The sequence below is a fragment of the Neovison vison genome, chromosome 12 (genome assembly GCF_020171115.1).
Source record: "Neovison vison isolate M4711 chromosome 12, ASM_NN_V1, whole genome shotgun sequence".
Taxonomy (NCBI): Eukaryota; Metazoa; Chordata; class Mammalia; order Carnivora; family Mustelidae; genus Neogale; species Neogale vison.
In genome coordinates, this window is record NC_058102.1 from 54,406,233 (window position 1) to 54,428,793 (window position 22,561).

At 36.9% G+C, this 22,561-nt stretch overlaps 1 protein-coding gene across 1 annotated transcript; it reads right to left on the minus strand.

The window, feature by feature from the left end:
* Positions 1-13,240: 13,240 nt before the first annotated feature.
* LOC122890902 (NKG2-A/NKG2-B type II integral membrane protein-like) lies at positions 13,241-22,176 on the minus strand. Its single transcript, XM_044226346.1, has 5 exons — positions 21,990-22,176; positions 21,279-21,356; positions 20,776-20,829; positions 19,341-19,489; positions 13,241-13,288 (listed from the first exon to the last, which is right to left on the minus strand). The coding sequence occupies exons 1-5, from the start codon at positions 22,174-22,176 to the stop codon at positions 13,241-13,243; spliced, it is 516 nt and encodes a 171-aa protein (XP_044082281.1).
* Between the last annotated feature and the right edge of the window lie 385 nt (positions 22,177-22,561).

The following is a 22,561-nucleotide window of genomic DNA, read 5'->3' on the forward strand; positions in this document are numbered from 1 at the left end:
CTCTGCAGCTGTGTGGTGTCAGGCACAGGACTGAATGGGACTGTGCTGAAGGACTTGATGAACAGTGGGTGGGACAGTCACAGTGGGTGGAGTGTGTGGTGAGTGGTAGTACTCATCTGCTGTTGAACAATGTAAAATCTGGTACTAATTTCCTTGGAGCTTTAAAGAAGTGCTTCATGATGATATAAGTGGTTTTTATAATGATATTCGCTGTTTGACACAATAGTATTGGTTGGAAACATGTAAAGCAACAAATGAGTGAAGAAGGAAAAGAATTCAGGAATTATATTGTCCTCATTAATGTAAGGCCAGATTCCATAGAATAGGTCAACACTACTGGAATAACTGGGTTAATATTAAAATGATACATTAGAAAGAAAATGCTGCACCATTTTTTTGACAAGTTTTAAATACATTATTGGTTAAAAAAAATTGAGTCCCCCTAATTAGGGAATATTAGTTTTAGCACATACAGGAATTTCCTGGAGTAAATTACATTTATTTAAGACTCAGGTTTCTTTACTAAAATGTCATGCAGTACTATCAAGTGGTCTCTTACTTTGAGTAATTGTGGAGTTCAAGGAAATCATTAAGTTTTAAAAGAAATCTTTTATGTGCTGAAAATGTTACATGACACAATAAACTTATCCCAACCCTGAACAATAAAGAAATCAAAAACACCAAAAAGTATTTTTTAAAGTACTTATTTAACACCAGAAATTGACAACCAATTTAACAGTAAAGGTGTGAAACCATACAATGATAAATAAAAGTGTAGTTCATTTATGGAAGAAAACTGTTGGTACAAACTTCCAGAAAAACCTAAGAATGTCAAAAGCAGTAGGGAAACTTCAGTTGTATAAGGAATTCTAATAAATGAAATAAATGTGATTTCATAATTCAGTCAATGAGCTCAAAATCAGTGAAATATGGAATTACTCCTAGGTCTCAAATTTACAAACTATGACCTTTAAGAAGTTACTTCCTGGGGTGCCTGGGTGGCTTGTGGGTTAAAGCCTCTGCCTTCAGCTCAGGATGATCCCAGGGTCCTGGGATCAAACCTCACAATGGGTCCTCTGCTCAGTGGGGAGCCTGCTTCCTCCTCTCTCTCTCTCTCTCTGCCTCCCTCTCTGCCTACTTGTGATCTTTTCTGTCAAATAAATAAATAAAATCTAAAAACAAAGAAGTTACTTCCTATCTAGCTACCTAGTTTATACTAATCTAAATGGGGAATTAAAATATATAAAATATAACGCATTTAAACCACTTATTCCATTAAGCTTTTCTAAGTTCTCAGTAGTATGTTAGTTATCATAAGTATTTTTTTAAATTTTTTTAAAGATTTTATTTATTTATTTGACAGAGAGATCACAAGTAGGCAGAGAGGCAGTCAGAGAGAGAGGAGGAAGCAGGCTCCCTGCTGAGCAGAGAGCCTGATGTGGGGCTAGATCCCAGGACCCTGAGATCATGACCTGAGCTGAAGTCAGAGGCTTTAACACAGTGAGCCACCCAGGTCCCCGCTTAAGTATTTTTAATACATGAGTCACAGTATCATTGCTGATTCATATTCTTTAGATCTTGTAACATAATCCATTGGACAGAAATCTCTTTCAGTAATAAATATCTTTTTTTGTCAAGTTTTGGTCAATTTTTTAAAAAAGTTTTTGATTATTTCATACTTAAGTTTAAATTAACATTTTCAGAAGGTACCTCATCTGCTTTCCATGAACAATCAAACTACTTTCATTTAACAAAACAAGTATATGAGGAATTACATTTGACTTTTATGATTGAAGGCTTCATCTTAAAATTTTTTCAAATATTTATGTAATTCTAGTTAGTTGACATAGAGTATTATATTCGATATGGGAAAACAATTTAGTGATTCAACATTTACATATAACCTCCAATGCTCATCACTACAAATGCCCCCCTTAATACCCATCTCATGTTTAGCCCATTCCCTACCTACCTGCCTTTCAGCAACCTTCAATTTGTTCTCTATAGTTACAAATGTCTTACCGTTTGCCTCCTCTCTTTTTTTCCCCTTCACCTATGTTCGTCTGTTTTAAGAATCTATTTTCAAAGACTGGGCTAAAAATCAAATAATATATATAATTATATCTATATTGATGACAATTCCAAAATTAAACATTCCTTCTCATGATGCTTATGGGATTTCACTTGAAATTATACTGATCTGCAAACACAATTATGTGCGTGTGTATGTACCTAATTGCTTCTCCACAGGCAAGAATTTGAATACTTTAATAAATTATCCAGTGTTTTCCATATTCATTCTTGTCAGTTACCCTGAATTGTTGGAATAAATATACCAATGTTCTCTGTGATTTGATTGCATATTAACTGTACCTCATGTGCATCCCATCCAGCATCTGTATATTCCACTAAGTGAGGTGTCTAGGAGAGAGACAGCAGAGGAGTGACACATACCTTCTGTTGGCCAGAGAGTCCTACATCTTCCACTGGGAGACCAGGTTACTCTTGTAAACAGACAGTATCTGTGGTCTTCGCAGACTGCCAGTCCTGTGAAAGCTCAGAAAGAGGCAATAGTGGAAAAAGTAGATTTCTCTTCAATGTGTCACTTAAAATTTGAACAGGAAATCCTTACACTTGGGCTTTTTTGAAGACACTTTATCTCATCACACACCTCCAGAATGTCTAAGACTTTCAGCTTGTAGTGTGTCAGCTAATTGCGACATGACTCTGAGAAATGTTTATATTCCACAAGATATTGGGGTCAGAAGCTTGACCATCCATGCTCTTAACTTGCTTTTTTCTTGGTCACAAATGCTGAGACCTGATTATCTTAGATGTGACAGTTCTACTTTTATACAGGATTCTAAATCTTGGCATTACACACTTCTTTCCATTATACTCTCCTTATGTTATTTCTATAACGGGAAATATCTGTAAACATCGCCCCATTAACAACAGGGGTTTATTGATATTTATCTCCACTTATTTTGAATGTGCATTGTCAAATTCTTTCCATAGATCTCTTGAAAGCTTTATACGGTACTTATACTTTTTTTATGAATATGGTGTATCACTTTGTTTCCTTTGTGAACATCGACCGAACCTTGCCGCCAAAAATTAAATCCCACTTGATTCTTTGAATTACTGTTGGATTTGATTTGTTAATATTTTGCTGAGAATATTTGCACCCATGTTCATCAGGAATATTGGCCTGCAGTCCTCTTTTATAGCGGAGTCTTTGTCTGGTTTTGCAATTAGGGTAATGCTGGCCTCATAGAATGAATTAGGAGGTTTTTCTTCTAATTCTATTTGTTTGGAATTTTTTAAGGAGAATAGGTATTAATTCTTCTTTAAATGTTTGGCAGAATCCCCTTGGAAACATCTGGCCCTGGAGTTCTCTTTGTTGGGAGATTTTTGATGACTGATTCGATTTCTTTGCTGATTTTCCGTGTGCTCAAGTTTTCCATTTCTTCCTGTTTTGGTTGTGGTAGTTCATGTTTCTAGGAATTTATCCATTTCTTCCAGGTTGTCCCCATTTGTTGGTTTAAATATCTATCTATCTATTTATTTATTTATTTTAATTTATTTTTTATTTTCAGCATAACAGTATTCATTTTTTAAATTAAATTTATTTATTTTCAGCATAACAGTTTTTATTATTTTTTCACCACACCCAGTGCTCCATGCAATCCGTGACCTCTCTAATACCCACCACCTGGTATCCCAACCTCCCACCCCCTCGCCACTTCAAACGCCTCAGATTGTTTTTCAGAGTCCATAGTCTCTCATGATTCACCTCCCCTTCCAATTTCCCCCAACTCCCTTCTCTTTTCTAACTCCCCATGTCCTCCATGCTATTTGTTATGCTCCACAAATAAGTGAAACCATATGATAATTGACTCTCTTTGCTTGACTTATTTCACTCAGCATAATCTCTTCCAGTCCCATCCATGTTGCTACAAAAGTTGGGTATTCATCCTTTCTGATGGAGGCATAATACTCCATAATGTATATGGACCACATCTTCCTTATGACCCTGCCATTGCATTCCTGGGTATTTACCCCAAAGATACAGACGTAGTGAAAAGAAGGGCCATCTGTACCCCAATGTTTAAAGCAGCAGTGGCCATGGTCACCAAACTATGGAAAGAACCAAGATGCCCTTAAACGGACGAATGGATAAGGAAAATGTGGTTTAAATATTTTTTAATACTATTCTTTTAGGGCACCTGGGTGGCTCAGTCATTAAGTGTATGCTTTTGGCTCAAGTCATGATCCCAGGGTCCTGCACTGGGCTCCTTGCTCAGCGGGGAACCTTCCTCTCTCTTTGCGTTTGTCTGCCACATTGCCTGCCTGGGCTCTCTCTCTCTTCGACAAATGAATAAATAAAATCTTAAGGAAAATAATATTCTCTTATAATTGTATTTCTGTTGTGTTGGTAGTGAAAAAAATCTAGCCCATTTTATTTTATTTTTTTTTAAGATTTTATTTATTTATTTGACAGAGAGAAATCACAAGTAGACAGAGAGGCAGGCAGAGAGAGAGAGAGAGAGGGAGAGAGAAGCAAGCTCCCCGCTGAGCAGAGAGCCCGACGCGGGACTCGATCCCAGGACCCTGAGATCATGACCTGAGCCGAAGGCAGCGGCTTAACCCACTGAGCCACCCAGGCGCCCTAGCCCATTTTATTTAAGCGCAGATACACATACAGTACATGAAGAGAGACATAACATATTCTTGGTTTTGAATTTTCATGGCAATAATGTATCTGTAAAGACCCCTTGGCGGGTTGAGTTTGGGGGACATAATGAAGTAAAGATTGAAAAATGCTATATTATAAAGTAATATGCATGAATTGAAAAGATCAGATCTCCCAGGATTTTGCTAGGTAAGTCTGTAACTTCTTTTTCAAGAAGCAGGGACAGATGAGTAGCATGCTCTGACTACATTATAGTGTCTCAACTGGTCAGATAAAAAGAAATTTAGGGGTACCCGGGTGGCTCAGTGGGTTAAAGCCTCTGCCTTTGGCTCAGGTCATGATCCCAGGGTCCTGGGATCAAGCCCTGCATTGGGCTCTCTGCTCCGCGGGGAGCCTGCTTCCTCCTCTGTCTCTGCCTGCCTCTCTGTCTACTTGTGATCTCTGTCAAATAAATTTAAAAAAAAATTTAAAAAAAAGAAATGTAAAAATTAAGAACAAAAACAGGGAGATTCAAAATACTACAGGGATATGGTGGCTTGAGCTAAGGTAAAAGGGGCAATGGTGATAAGTGATTGAACACTGGAATACATTGAAGTCAATGTTAAGAAGCCTCTAATGTGAGAACGTGGCCTGAGAAAAATGGAAAAGTGTCATGGATGAAACATGTGTTTTACCTTGAGTATCTGAAAACAGACTGAATCTGAAATCACCCTCTGTTCCTCTCTGAATCGTCTGGAACATAGACACCCCTCTGCAAACCCCATTGAATACTGCAGCCTCCCACAGGTGGTGTGCATTCCCAGCGACCCTCTCAGTGGTTTCCTTGATATCCCCACTTGTCTCTGTATCCCCGTGCCACCAAAACCATGAGTAATACTGGTTCGGGCGAGCCCAACCCTGGTGGCTGCTACTCCCAGACCATGGTCTCCAGACAAAGTTGGGTCCTCTCAGCTGCAGAAATATCAGTGGTGGTGGAGGTGACTATGGGGGCAGCAGTAGCTGCCAAGTCCCAGGGACCGCTGACTCAAATCCCCAGTGAGTCCTCTCAGACACAGGTGGGCAGTGGTTGTGGCTGGTCCATGTGTCCACACCTATGGCGACCTGGTCCCTGCAATTGTCCCTTAAGCCCCTTTGTTCTTTTTAAACACTGTTATCAGTCCCTTCCTGTCTTGCAGCCACCCATCTCCAAGGTATCGCTGGTCCCTGAGCACAGGGCACTTTTCACGTGGGGTATTAATTTCCAATGGTTGGTTTCTTTTGACTTTCACCCCTTTCTGTTTGTCCTGCAACATCTGTCTGTGCAAACCCAACTCCATCTTTTGTACCTCTCCCCGGATGATCTTCAGCCCCCACAGAAATCCAGATGTGTATAATCTTACATCTCAGACTGATTTTATGGGTGTCCAGAGTGGCTTGATAGATTCCTAGCTAAATTTAGGAGACTGGTTGAATTGGAGTCCCCCACTCTTTAGTGGGGGGACCTTCAGTAACAGACCATTCTAGTAAGTGATGCTGATAACTGGTGCAGCCATGTACTTGTGTATTCAGGGGTAATAGAGGAAATCTCTGTACCTTCTTCTTAATTTGTTGTGAACCTAAAATTGCTCTAAAAGTTATATCTGGGGGCGCCTGGGTGGCTCAGTGGGTTAAGCCGCTGCCTTCGGCTCAGGTCATGATCCCAGGGTTCTGGGATCGAGTCCCACATCGGGCTCTCTGCTGAGCGGAGAGCCTGCTTTCCTCTCTCCCTCTCTGCCTACTTGTGATCTCTCTCTGTCAAATAAATAAATAAAATTTTAAATAAATAAATAAATAAATAAATAAATAAAAGTTATATCTGAAACATATTATGAGATAATAATTATATTGCTTTTGGGGCGCCTGGGTGGCTCAGTGGGTTAAATCCTCTGTCTTCGGCTCAGGTCATGATCCCAGCGTCCCAGGATTAAGCCCTGTATTGGGCTCTTTGCTCAGCAGGGAGCCTGCTTCCCTTCCTCTCTCTCTGTCTCTCTGCCTACTTGTGTTCTCTGTCTGTCAAATAAATAAATAAAATCCTTAAGAAAATAATTTTATGACTTTTGAAGAAATGAGAAATACATTCTTTACAGATGGTGAGATAGCTTTATAGCTGGTGAGATAGATACCAATATTAGGTAACTAAAATGCCCGGGTCTTACAAACATATATTTTTTGATCCAAGCAGGAGCCAAAAACAGTTTTCTTTGAGTCAGAGTTGAAAAAGGGACGCTTGTCACTCTCTGAAGAAATCGATGACCTGAAATATAGAGAATTAGATCTCATTACTCTTAAAAATATGAATCACAATATTGTGAAGAATAAATAGTTGATTTGGACTAATAGCTATACATCTAAATCTGAATATTTCCCATATCATTTTTATGGGAACATTTTCACAATTGTGTTATGTAATTGTTCACACATTGCATTTATTCTTTGTAAGATTAATTCTCTTGAGGCATAAAAAAGTTGTCAAGGCATACAAATGGCTATCAGACACATGAAAAAATGTTCATCATCACTAGCCATCAGGGAGATTCAAATTAAAACCACATTGAGATATCACCTTATACCAGTTAGAATGGCCAAAATTAGCAAGACAGGAAACAACATGTGTTGGAGGGGGTGTGGAGAAAGGGGAACCCTCTTACACTGTTGGTGGGTATGCAAGTTGGTGCAGCCTCTTTGGAGAACAGTGTGGAGATGCCTCAAGAAATTAAAAATAGAACTTCCCTATGACCCTGCCATTGCACTCCTGGGTATTTACCCCAAAGATACAGATGCAGTGAAAAGAAGGGCCATCTGTACCCCAATGTTTATAGCATCAATGGCCACAGTCGCCGAACTGTGGAAAGAACCAAGATGCCCTTCAATTGACGAATGGATAAGGAAGATGTGGCCCGTAGACACTATGGAGTATTATGTCTCCATCAGAAAGGACGAATACCCAACTTTTGTAGCAACATGGATGGGACTGGAAGAGATTATGCTGAGTGAAATCAGTCAAGCAGAGAGATTCAATTATCATATGGTTTCACTTATTTGTGGAGCATAACAAATAGCATGGAGGACATGGGGAGTTAGAGAGGAGAAGAGAGTTGGGAGAAACTGGAAGGGGAGGTGAACCATGAGAGACTATAGACTCTAAAAAACAATCTGAGGGGTTTGAATTGGCGGGTGGGTGGGAGGTTGAGGTACCAGGTGGTGGGTATTATAGAGGGCACGGATTACATGGAGCACTGGGTGTGGTGAAAAAATAATGAATACTGTTATGCCAAAAATAAATAAAAAATAAATTTAAAAAATTAAAAAATAAACAAATTCAAGCTTGAATGGAACTGATGTTAATACTGAAACATTTACTTGATAGGTGGAAATAAACAAGGATGCTCAAAAAAAAAAAGTTGTCAAGAAACTTACACTTTAGGAAAGGAGGTGGAAACTTTTGGCCACACAGATGAATTAATACTGATGTTCTGGGAATCTCTACTAATCCATAAAGAACGAATGAGGAGGCTGAAAAAATACTATGAGAAAAAAACATTTTTTTAGAAGTCAAACAAGCTTTTATTTGAATTTTGCAAAAACAAACATAGGTAATTCTTTCTGACTTTATAGACTCTTTAAAATTTCCAGGTAATGTTATACACAGGACATGTTACAAAAATATCTTAGTAGAGGGCCACTTGGGTGGCTCAGTGGGTTGAAGCCTCTGTCTTCGGCTCAGGTCATGATTCCAGGGTCCTGGGATCAAGCCTTGCATCTGACTCTCTGCTCATCAGGGAGCCTGCCTCCCTATCTCTCTCTGCCTGCCTCTCTGCCTACTTGTGGTCTCTGTCTGTCAAATTAAAAAAAAAAATCTTTAAAAAAAAACTTAGTAGAAATAAATGAAGAGGACAAACTGACAAAGGCAACAATTTCAGAGTTCTGATAACTGATCAAGGGCTAATAATATTTTATGAAATAGCTATTATTGAAAACCTCCTAGAGATTCAAGTGAAAAGAAGTGCATCTGTAATCTTCTTGCCCAGCACTGCTCCCTTACCTCCCCACCTTCCCACCATATCCCAGTGATCCAGAAGCTTGTAGTTCCACAATTTGGAGAAGATGCAGAAAGCAATTGTGCTGGTGCCACAGGGGAGACCCAATCAGCAGTGGGGAAGGGACTGAAATAGCCCATTGACTTTTCAGCTCAGAGTGATGATTTTGCTAGTCAATGAATGATGAGAACTCATACGTGTGTCAGGAGAAGATGACAGCCCTGCTGGCTAGAAACAAGGAGGTTGGAAGGAGTTGTTTTTCATTGGAATTGGGGCTGTGACCCAAGAGACTGTAGGTCTTGATCAGCATGTCTTCCTTGCTGACTCTGCCCTGGCCTCAGAAACCATGACTGCATATGCTGTCTCTCCAGACTCTGGCTGCATACTTCCCCAGCCTTTTGGTATTCATCGGTTGGGCCCCTGCTCAAAAACAGGATGAGAGAAGTCTTGGGGCCAATCTAGCCCAAGGGGCAGGCTACATGGTTGGTAGGAATGTTTCACCTGCTCTTTTTCTCAGGTATCAATAAAATTCTTTCTACTCCAGAAAAAAATAAAATGTTGGAAATTGCATTTTTTCTATCAAGCACTGTGGCTCCCATAAATATAATAGGGAAATGCTATTAATGAAGGGAAAACAGAATAGTTGACATGAGCTCTCTGTACACTCTTGATTGATGGAAAGATAATTATTCATACATGGAGAGGAGATCAGTAGAAAGTAAAAGCAGGATACTTGAGAACTGATATTCTAGTTGTGATCACTTCCTTCTCAACTCAAATGCATGCATACACACAATCACACACACACACACACACTGTACACACACATCTCATGGTAGAGCATGGAAGTCCTATTCACCTGCAGACTTTGAACACAGTTTTTAAGAGTACTTGTAGGTAACATCTAAGCTACAAAGTCACAAGGACAATCCCTAGGAATGCAGGCTAAAATATAAGAATTTGGTAACACTGAAAAAAAATATTAGCAGGCAGATCTGAGGGAAGAAGATCCTGCAATAAAATTTGTGCAACTTACAAAAAAATACAAATCTAAGAATATGAAATAGACTGCATGATGACTAAATTATATTATCAAAACTATCTACCTAAAAATTAAAAAAAAAAAAACATGAAAAGAAACTGGCAATCTCTTCCATACTAGGAGAAAGCATAAGTCAATATAAACTTCTACTGAGATAAGAATGTTATGTTTATTAGATAAAAAGCATTTTAGTCTAGGGCCATACCACCCTGAACGCGTGTGATCTTGTCTGATCTCAGAAGATAAGCAGGGTCGGGCCTGGTTAATACTTGGATGGGAGAAAAAAAGCATTTTATAGTGCTATTTATAAATATATGGAAATTACAAAGAAACAGTTCAGATAATTAAATGAACATATGACGGCAGCAATATAGGATGTAAGAAATATCAATAGAGAAGTAAAAGTACATGAATAAATCAGAGAAATTCTTGGTTTATCGTCATACACCTATATGAAAATTCACTAAATTGGCTCTCCAGAAAATTTGGGATACATTAGAAAAAACTGATGACATTGAAGAGGGAATCATGGATTTACTCATCTCAACAGAAAGAGAGCAAAAAAACAGAAACATTAACACAGTCAGAAACCTTCAACACAGTACCAGGAAAACCAGCATAGGTCTAAATACAATCTAAGAAGGAAAAGAGAAGCAGGGGGGAGAAGCAGTCCAGAAAAATAATCATAAGTCACAAAGAGTGAACAACTTCTTAAATATCATTTAAAAAATATTATGGACCCCAGAGGCTCAACAAACTAATAATAGAACTATGTCTATAACTCAAAACACAATGAAATGACTGAAGAACACATGCCAACACAGAAAAGAAATACTCCTGAGGGAACAGGGTGGAACATGAGGTGACTGAATTTGTGTGAAAACCATGGAATGGGTGATACATCTTCCATCTTCAGCAGCCTGAGACCACATTATCTACCATAGAATCCACACATGCCATGGACACAAGTTAGATTGGAGGTGGGTCACACCAGTAAGATAAAAGTATAAGAAGCCCCAGGCCATAAGTCCTCCATGGAAACAATAACTTAAAAATACATCCTGGGACTCATGGGTGGCTTAGCTGGATAAGTTTTTGCTTTGGCTCAGGTCATGATCCCAGGATTCTGGGATCAAGTCCAGCATAGGGCTCCTTGCTCAGCAGGAGGCCTGCTTCTCCCTGTGCTAGTCACTCCCTCCTGCTTGTGCTTTCTCTCTGTCTCTCTGACAAATAAATAAATAAATATTTTAAAAAGCAAAAATAAAAATATACCCAAACACAAACCAATGTATATTTAATCTAATCATTTTGATCGGGGTGCCAAGACATTCAATAGGGAAGGAACAGTACCTTTCACAAAAGATGTTGGGAAATTGACTTTCACAAATGGTTGGGAAACTGACAATTTCTTTGCAAAAGAATGAAATCCAATGCTTATGTTTACACCATATACTAATGTTAACTCAAAATGAACTAAAGGCCTAAACATAAGAAGCAATAACTATGAAATTCCTTGAGGAGAACATGGGGGGAAGTAGATAGCATTGTAGCTCCAATATTGCTTTGAGGACTCTGAGGTCTACATGCCATATCAGAGATCAAAAAAGATTCTCTCGGCAAGACTTTCTTCTCACAGATAAGACAAGAGAGAGTGGGATGATATTTTTAATGCAGTCAAAGGGAAAAACAACTGTCAATCAAGAATACCTTACTCAGCTGTCATTCAGAAACAAAGAAGAGATAAAGACTTTCCCAGCATCCCAGGGGATGGTGTGTCAAAGTTTCAACTCTTTCCCCAGATGGCAGTCAGAGGGAAGTGGCATGACTCTAGTGATGTTGGTTTAAGCCACATTTCAGAAGAAATTTGAACCATTAGATCTGCCCAACAGAAATGCTAAAGGTAATTCTTCAAGCTGGAAAAAGAGACAAAAATAAGCAAGGTAAAAACACATAAAAATAAATCACTGGTAGAGACCAAAACGAAAAGATCCTTCATGTGATTTCTTGGATAAGTCACCAAAAGATAGGCAAGAGAAATTAAAATAGAAAAGTGAGACTGCATTAAATTAGGAGCATATGCACAGCAAAGGAAAGAACAAAAAAGTTGAAGAAAAGTTTGGAAGAATGATGTACAGAAGAGGAGAAATATTGTAAACAGATCAGATAAGGGACTGAGATCCAAATCTATAAATAGCTCCACCAATGCAATAAAAACAAAGGAAATAATCCAATTCCAAAAATGGGAACAGGGCCTGTTTTTATGTGTTTTTTTTTTTATGAAGACAGAAAAATGGCCAATAGGTACAAGAAAGATACCCCAAATCACTAACATCAGTGAAATGCATATCAAAACCATAATTATCACCTCACAGACTTGTTAAAATTGTTTTTTTCCCAAAACTTAAGAGAATATTCGTGAAGATCTGAAGAAAAGGAAATTCTTTGAAGAAAATATAAATTGGTGTTCCAACAATTTTTTTCAACCAATTACAAATAAAAATACCATATATTATGCATTTTTTCCAAGCAATTACAAATAAAAATACCATATTATGTACTAATGTTACTCCTACATATATATTAAAAACTCAAATCAGTATCTCAAAGGTTACTGCACACCATGCTCATTGCAACATTATTCTCAATAACCAAATTATTAAAGGAACCAAGGTATCTGCCAACAGATAAAGAGGTAAAGAAGGTGTGATATATATATGTATCCACACACATACATGCATATATGCACAATGAAATATTATTCAGTCATGAGAAAGAAGGAACTCTTGCCATTTGTGACAAATGGATGTACCTTAAAGGCATTATGTACGTGACAAAAATCAGACAGAAATAGACAAATACTGTATGGCCTTGCTTAAACGTAGAATCTAAAACACTGAATTTGAAAAAGCAATAAATATAATATAATTTACCAGGGACAGCAAGGCAGGGGAATTGATGAGATGTTTAAGAAAACAAAGTTACAGCTAGCTACTACATAATAAGCTCTGGAATCTAATGTACAACATAGTGATTATAGTCATCATTACTGTATTATAAACTTCAAACTTGGAAAGGCTAAATCTTGGCTGTTCTCAACACCCACAATAGTGGTAAGAATGTGATGTGAGAGAGGGGTTATCTACCTTACCATAGTAATCAATCAGTAATACATCAAAGTAGCAAATGAGCACATTGCACGCCTTTAATTTACACACCGTTATGTCAATTATATCTCAGTAAAAACAAATAAAAGATGTAATTGTAACACCCAGCTACTACAAAGAACTAACTTAAGAATATAGCTAAGAGATCAAAGGGGAATTAAAATAGGATACTAAAATATGTTTAGTACAAAAGATGTCAGATAAGGTGGAAGAAGAAAACAACATAAACATAAAATGAATAGAAAAATGGGAGACCCAAATACAACTATCCCAATAACGACGTTCATGTTAATTCAGTAAATATTCCAATCGAAAGATAAAAATTGTCATCCTGAATAAAAAAGAAAAATTTCAGATCCATCATTATGCTTTCCATAACACACACACTTTAGATTCAAAGGCAAAAAGATGTAAAAGTAAAACGATAGCAAAAGATCCACTCTCCAAGTAGAAACTCTGTAAGTGAGGACAAATGGCTACAACAATATCAGACAAAGTAGCTGTTAAAACAAGAAATATTGGAGCACCTTGGTGGCTCAGTGGGTTAAAGCCTCTGCATTCGGCTCAGGTCATGATCCCAGGGTCCTGGGATTGAGCCCTGCATCGGGCTCTCTGATCAGCAGGGAGACTGCTTCCTCTCTCTCTCTTTCTGCCTGCCTTGCTGCGTACTTGTGATCTCTGTCAAATAAATAAATAAAATCTTTTAAAAATAAATAAATAAATAAAACAAGAAATATTATTAGAACTTAAAAGAAACACTTCACCATGGTAAGCCTGTCAATATGAAAAGATAAAATAATTACAAATATGTATTATTCATCTAACAATAGAACCCTCAAACACATGTAATAGAAACTAACAGATTTGGGAAGATAAATAAACAACTTAATGAGCACAGCTGAAGATTTAAAAGCTCTTCCATCAGTAAATGAGAGACCATCTAGTCACAAAATCAGGAGCCCCACTGAAGACTGTCAGAGCTCTAAGAATCAGCTTGACAAAACTGACATATATAGAAATTATTCTTCTATGTCATAAATAGAGATCAAACATTGACAGGATAGAAATTTTCCAAAGTATATTCTCTGAAGACTCATCAATTTTTGTCTAAAGGAATAAATTAGAAGTCACAACAAAAAGAAATTTGGGGGATTTCCAAACATGTGGAAAAGTGACACACTTCTGAAATATTTATAGTTCAAAAATGAAATCTGTGAAAATACCTTGTACTGGGTGATACAAAACTGAGAATATATCAAAAGTTTTAAGGTGGAACAAAAGTAGTGTTTAGAGACAATTCATAGCTCTGTCACTTAAACCCAAAAGGAAGAATGTTATAAAATGGATGATCTGAGTAGTTTCCCTTTCAATACACTGTACAGAGAAGAACCTATTAAAGTTAGAGAAGAAAGACGTGATAAACATATACTAGACTGAAATTGACTGTGAAGTACAAAAAGTAGAGTAACTCATGGCAGCCTAAGTGGATCAATACCCAAATATCCAAGAGCATTAGCAATAGCATGGATGAATGCACTGTAGTAGAACCAGACAATGGAGCAGCAAGAAGTTTTGATGATTTACAACTTTATGCAACTATATGGATGAAAAGCACAAGTTTATCTTCCCCTAAAAATGCCAAAAATAAAATATGCACACTGTATGATTCTACTTATGTAAATGTTTGTAAATGGAGGTGGAAACATGAAAGGGGCATTTTGCAGTACTGGTAATATTCATTTTCTCCTTCATATGATGGTGACACTTGAAAATTCAGCTAGCTGTTGGCATGTATTGCTTGTGCAACCATCTGTATGTACATTATACCACAGTTAAATTAACATAAGAGAATACCACGAAAATAAGTAAATATGTTTAAACTAGACCTAAAATTGAAAACATCCTACCAAATACAACTTGTGAAAACCAAAACAAAAGGAAATAAAAATATCAGAATTGTCTCAACTTCTAATATAATCTATAATCCAGAAGATTTCATACTCAGTTACAGAATATTTAGATACTTATGAGTAAAGAAAGATGAAATATTAATTAAAAACCAAAAAGACGGGCGCCTGGGTGGCTCAGTGGGTTAAGCCGCTGCCTTCGGCTCGGGTCATGATCTCGGGGTCCTGGGATCGAGTCCCGCGTCGGGCTCTCTGCTCGGCGGGGAGCCTGCTTCCTCCTCTCTCTCTCTCTGCTTGCCTCTCTGCCTACTTGTGATCTCTCTCTGTCAAATAAATAAATAAAACTCTTAAAAAAAAAAAAAAAAAAAAGACAATCTTACAAGGTAGAAAAAAGGGGTCAATAAAATATGTGTTGTGTGCATTTTCTTGGAATACTAAGAAAAGGAAATTACATGTCAATGGCAATCTAAACTGGTTCTGATAATATACAAAAATAATGGATTATGACGTAAGTAGATTTATTGAAGCAATACCAAGTTGGATTTACATTTGAAATTCCATTAACTTAATCTGCACTTGATCTTAACCAAAAGACCAAGAAGTGATTCATTAACTTAATCTGTCACATTCGCAGAGTAAAGAAGGCCAAATGATGTGATTTCCTCTGATGCAGAATATAAAACTAATTTTCATTCTTAACTTAAAAATAATCATTTAGACTGATAGAAATAAAAAAGTAAACAGCCATGCAAAGATCTAGAATAGATATGGTAACTCTGAAAAATAACTAATATAAACCTATTGTTTATAAAAAGACATTTTTAAAAGTATGGATTGATAAAAATATATACAAGATTAAAGAAACTGAAGAGAAAGTGAAAAGTTTATACCCACACATATATGGAATGCAGATTTCAGCAATGATGCTAAGTCATTCTGTGGAGAAAGTATAGTGTTACAATAAATGTTGTGGAAACAATTAGTTTCAAATGAAATTAATAATATATACCTTATACCACATACAAAAATGTTAAAAGATAATCATCTGTAAGTGCAAATGATAAAATTACAAGAAGATGTATTAAGAAAAATATCTGACCTAAAGTTGGGCAGTGATTTCTTAGAGAGAAACAAAACATGATCCATAAAAGAACAAAGTGATGAAGTGTAGTTCCTTAAGATAATGTCTGCGCTTTGAAGAGAAAAGAAAGACAAGTCATAGACTTGAGAGGAAATATTTACAAATAATACATCTAATAAAAAACTTGCTGCCAGGATACAGAAAGAATTCTCAAAATACGATAACAGAAAGTAAAAATATAACAAATATATTTCAAGATACTTCACCAAAAAGCATATATTGATGGCAAATAAATACAGAGAAAGTTGCTCAACATTATCAGTCTTAGGAACATTCACATTAGAACTACTACATATCAGAATTCCTATTCCAGCAATAAAGTGAGGATATGCTACTCTTCCCTACTTCCTCCACCAAATACAGCTAAAAGACCTGGATATGATACACAAAACAACATAACATTCAAACAGATAATGAGAAAACTGACAGAACTGTGCACTCTAACCCCAAGGAATGATATGGCGGTGAACGCCCTGGAATTTCTCTTTGCCTCACATATCCCAGAGTGGTGAGCAAACCACAAAGTGCACAGACAAAAGGCCCCAAAATGTTTTTTTCTCCCTAGTCAACATAATAGAAAAAAGGCATGCTAGAAAGACCTGAACAAACAAACAAAAAATGTAGACACTAAGTGCATTTTTTCAAGCAACTATTGACTATCCATGGGACACATCACTCAGGAATGCAGGAGACATCAAGACATTCTGAGATAAAGGAAAACTAGAAAAAGTGTCACCGCCACCCCCACTCTGAAAGAACTGCTACAGGGAATTATCCAAACAGAAATTAAATGATAACAGAAGGAATTTTACAAGGATCATCAGGAAGAAATGGAAAACAAAAAAAAGTATAAAACTATCATTAAGCCTAAGGGACCTTGCTTCAACTCTAGTGACTAAATTGTTTGATATTTGAATGAAAATCATCAGTTGAAGCAAAGTGATAACATTCATGTAATTCTCAACGTAAGTAGAGAAACATTTAAGACAAAGTAGAAATGAGACACAGTAAAGGGACATCAAGGAAGGGAAGGCTCTACATTTTACTCAAAGTGCTGTGGGTTGTGACAGAATGTGAAGACTGCTACATGTGTTTATAATTATCTATGTAAAGATATATACTATCTATATTATTTATATAAAGCACATTAGAACATATGTTGACATATATATGACTATATATGTATAATTATTTATGAAGAAAAGATCGACTTTGCTTTGCATTATGCTCCATCAGTTAGGTTCGTGATGTAGAAAACTATAACCTTCATATATATCTCACTGCATTGCAAATACAACATCACCAAAAGTAATTCTATCTTGATCAGAAACTCTAATTAAAGTGAAAAAAAGAAAGAAAAAAAGATAGAGGCAATATAGGAAATTATGTTTATGAACTTTGATGAACTTCTGAAATAGGTTCAAAATAATCACTAACACCCAAATGATATATGGGACCATGGTAATACTAAAATTCTGATCATTAAAGGACTCCAATAGGGAAGGAAAAAGGCAATACACAGCTATTTCCATCTTGTAAACTCAAAAAAGAGCTCATATTTAAAACATGATAAGGACTTCCGAGAAAACAAAAGAAAACATCTAGGAGAAATGAGCAAGGGACATACTCGAGTCCTCACCAAAGAGAATACCCTAATAACTCACACCCCAGGATAATGATACTGTTGTATAACCACCAGCACTTTTTGTCATAATTTTCCACAGACCTCTGAATTTTGGATCAAGGGACTATTTTGTAAAATGTATTTACACAATACATTAGATAAATGTAGGGAAAATGTAATATATTGAAAGACACACATATCTATGACAGCAATTTCATACTAATGCTTTGAAGAAAATGTATAATAATCATATATAAATACAATTATAATGTTGCATTTATGCATTGTTATTTTGACAAATGCATTATTCACATTTCATAAATACACTATATACTATGTAGCTATGTATAATAGTTATTATAAATATAATACATGGAAAACACATAGAAAAAGTCTTTCATAAAATTATTATTCATAACACCCACATACAAATAGGAAGTAAATTTCCGAGAATTGATTTTAAAATGTTATATTCATATAAAACAGCAGCAGTGAAAATTCACAAACTACAGACAAATGCAGTAATAAAGATGGATTACAAATATCATATGAGAGCAAAAAGGAGACACATATAATAATGCATACTTCATGATTCCATCGATATAAATTCCAAAAATAAGCAAAGATATTTCACAGTATTAAAACTGGCAGGGGTAATAGGGGCTCTAAACTTCTCACTCATGATCTGATTTGTAATTATCTTCCGACTATTTTGTGATGAATATGCACAATCATGTAGTTGGCTTTTTTTTTTAAGATTTCTTTATTTGGGCGCCTGGGTGGCTCAGTGGGTTAAGCCGCTGCCTTCGGCTCAGGTCATGATCCCAGAGTCCTGGGATTGAGTCCTGTATCAGGCTCTCTGCTCAGCAGGGAGCCTGCTTCCCCCCCCCCTCTCTGCCTGCCTCTCTGCCTGCTTGTGATTTCTCTCTCTGTCAAACAAATAAATAAAATCTTTAAAAAAAAAAAAGATTTCTTTATTTATTTGACAGAGAGAAAGAGAGACAAAGATCAAGAGTAGGCAGAGAGGCAGGGAGAAAGGAGGGGGAAGCAGGCTCCCACCCAGCAGAGAACCCGATGCGGGGCTCAATCCCAGGACTCTGAGACCATGACCAGAGCCAAAGGCAGAGGCTTAACCCACTGGTTAAGGTGCCCCAATCATACAGTCTTCATGATGGGTGGTAAAAAATATAGTAAGGTTATTTCAGGCAAAAGAGCATTTATAGAAGTATGGCTTTCTAAGAAAAGCAAGAACTACAAATTATTAAATATACATTAAAGGTATAAAATTAGCAAAATATAGAATCAAACTATGGAATAGTAAAAGACTTTAAAATAAATAAACAAGAAATATAAATATGTATGACTATATGGATGAGATCTACAAATGTAATATTAAATGATAAGTTTTTTTTCCAATTTATTTATTTTCAGAAAATCATTATTCATTATTTTTTCACCACACCCAGTGCTCCATGCAAGCCGTGCCCTCTATAATACCCACCACCTGGTACCCCAACCTCCCACCCCCCCACCACTTCAAACCCCTCAGATTGTTTTTCAGAGTCCATAGTCTCTCATGGTTCACTTCCCCTTCCAATTTACCCAAATTCCCTTCTCTCTAACGCCCCTTGTCCTCCATGCTAAGATAAACAGATTTGGGAAGTTTTTAATAAAAGTTTTTAATAAAAGCTGGAAACATTTGAAATCTCACCATTTCCTCTTTATCCTCTATGGAGAGCAGGGTAGAGTTCTTAGCACAGGACAACTGACTCTCATTCCATGATTTTCTTTCAGTGCTAATGTAGTAGCAAGTTTTGGAATATGTAATCCACTCTTTTGGACAGTGACCACATTGATAAGCTAAAGAAAGATTATGAGATATTATACAAAAGGCTTTGAATATTAAAACTTGCAAGTCTGCAAGTTACATATGTATACACAAATGTGTATACAACACATCACTTCACCCTCACAAGTGGGCAAAAATAAAACACATGCACATTTCCAGAAGAGTCAGGCTTTCATCCCTTACTTATCTGCCAGTATAAAACAAACAAAAATGTCCATCTCTACATGTACTTCGAGTCCCTGGACAAAACAATTTATTTGGAATTGTATAACAGTTTATATTATATCATGTTAAAGCAGGAGGAAATTTGAGGTCATTGATAACAATGGGTATAGTAACTTTATTTTAAGATCTATTTATTTATTTATTTGAGAGAGAGAGAGAGAGAGAACGAGAGCGTGAACCAGAGGGCAGAAGGAGAGGGAGAGAGAATTTAAAACAGACTCTGCACTGAGCGTGGAGCAGACATGGGGCTCAGTCCCAGGACCCTGAGTTCATAACCTGAGCCAAAGCCCAGAGTCAGACGTTTCACTCACTGAGCCATCCAAGTACCTCATGTATGCTGATTTTTTTTTCCAATTTATTTATTTTCAGAAAAACAGTATTCATTATTTTTTCACCACACCCAGTGCTCCATGCAAGCCGTGCCCTCTATAATACCCACCACCTGGTACCCCAACCTCCCACCCCCCCGCCACTTCAAACCCCTCAGATTGTTTTTCAAAGTCCATAGTCTCTCATGGTTCACCTCCACTTCCAATTTACCCAAAAGCACATACCCTCCCCAATGTCCATAACCCTACCCCCCTTCTCCCAACCCCCCTCCCCCCAGCAACCCACAGTTTGTTTCCTGAGATTAAGAGTCACTTATGGTTTGTCTCCCTCCCTATCCCATCTTGTTTCATGGATTCTTCAAAATCCTTAAGGAGAACACAGGCAGCAACCTCTTCGACCTCAGCCACAGCAACATCTTCCTAGGAGCATCACCAAAGGCAAGGGAAGCAAAGGCAAAAATGAACTGTTGGGATTTCATCAAGATCAAAAGCTTTTGCACAGCAAAGGAAACAGTTAGCAAGATCAAAAGACAACTGACAGAATGTATGCTGATTTTAATGAGTATTTCCTCATACTGTTGTGTAAGAAGTAATACTCTGCTGTACTCATCAATTATGAAAATTTACTATGCAATTTTCTAATTTGTTTTCCCCAAAACCATCTATTATCATCCTTGTCTAGCTTAAGATACAGATAAAATATAAGCTATCCTAATATCAAAGTTTTGGAAATGACTTTCTACCTTTCTGGGTCGTTATTTCCACAGACGCCTTGTTCTGCACTGGTCCTGTAGTAACTAGAAAAATTAAAACAATGCTCATAAAACTTAATATTAAACTAAATAAATGATTATGATTTGAGTTTATTAGTTTGAAGTTTGGTATATTATTTAGAAAGAGAAATCTCTGTAATAAAATTGATTTTACCCATAAAAATTAAATAAAATAGTGAACATGTGGGGGAAGACAATTCAAAAGAATAAAAATTCACAGTGTTTTGCAGTATTTGGTTTAACCAGTCTCAAGAAGTAACTTGTATATATCCATAAAGTCTCTCCCATAATTTGTATTCCAGGTATGAAATCTGAATATATGTGTAATACTCTCTATATAGAGTTATTCCACATTTAGAGCATGCATGCATTAAAATAAGGTAATACAATTCCATAATATTGTGCAACATTTCGAGCACCGATGATCATTAATGTGAAAAATCCCCTTGTCGTCATTGAAAACACTTACTTACAATGAATAACAGCTATTGTGACCACAGTGAACATCAAGACAAGGCAGATGATTCCCAGAATGTCAGCAATGAGCTTCCCTGGACATGAAGGTAAATAGTTGGGAAAAAAATGAAAATGCTGAGAAAACACAGATGGAAAATAATCATTTAGGAAATTTATTACAAGAAAGCCAACAATGGGGCGCCTGGGTGGCTCAGTGGGTTAAAGTCTCTGCCTTCGGCTCGGATCATGGTCCCAGGGTCCTGGGATGGAGCCCCACATTGGGCTCTCCACTCAGCAGGATGCCTGCTTCCTCCTATCTCTTTGCCTGCCTCTCTGCCTATTTGTGATCTCGGTCAGTGAAATAAATAAATAAATCTTAAAAAAAAAAAAAAGAAAGAAAGAAAGAAAAAAAGAAAGCCAACAATGCACAGGGAGTCACATATACAAATTTGGACCCCAAACTTGCCTCTATCATTGGATTCTTCTTTCAGAATATGCCATTATATTTGCAGTAAATATATTACTTCCATGAGATTGAGTAAAGACCATGAATTACAACACTCGAACAAGATCCATCCTCAGATTTCAATTACAATACCATATTCCAGCCCCAAGCTCTGATCCACACAAATGAAAAATATGGGAGATCATTCCCTACTCATTCCCTGCACCCCTGCTCCCCAAGTGCATATACTAGAACAGTTGATTGTCTGTATTAAGTGTTTTACCTTTCCACTGGCAGTTCTTGACACTCCCTTGAAGATCCCGAGAAACATCTTGAAGATTTAATTCTACGTAGGTTATTTCTTGCTCAGTTCCTGAAATGGGACTTTTAGTACTCTTAGCTTTCACTTGCTGTCTTCTTGAACCCTTAACCTGACTGAGTTCTGCATAGGTAACTTCTTGGTTATTCATCTCTGCAGCTGCGTCCTGTCAGGCACAGGGCTGGGACTGTACTGAAGGACTTGATGAGATGACAAGATTGCTGGGTGGAGTGTGTGGTGAGCGAGAGTACTCATTTGCAATTGAACAATGTAAAATCTGGTACTACCTTCCTTATAGCTTTAAAGAAGTGCTTTATGATAGAATAAGTGGTTTTTATAATGATATTCTCTGTTTGACACCATAGTATTGATGGGAAACATGTAAAGCATCAAATTAGTGAAGAAGAAAAGAGGTCAGGAATAATATTGTCCTTATTAATGTAAGGCCAGATTCCACAGAACATGTCAATACTATTAGATAACTGGGTTAATATTAAAATGCTGTAGTAGAAAGAAAATGCTGCACCAATTTTCTT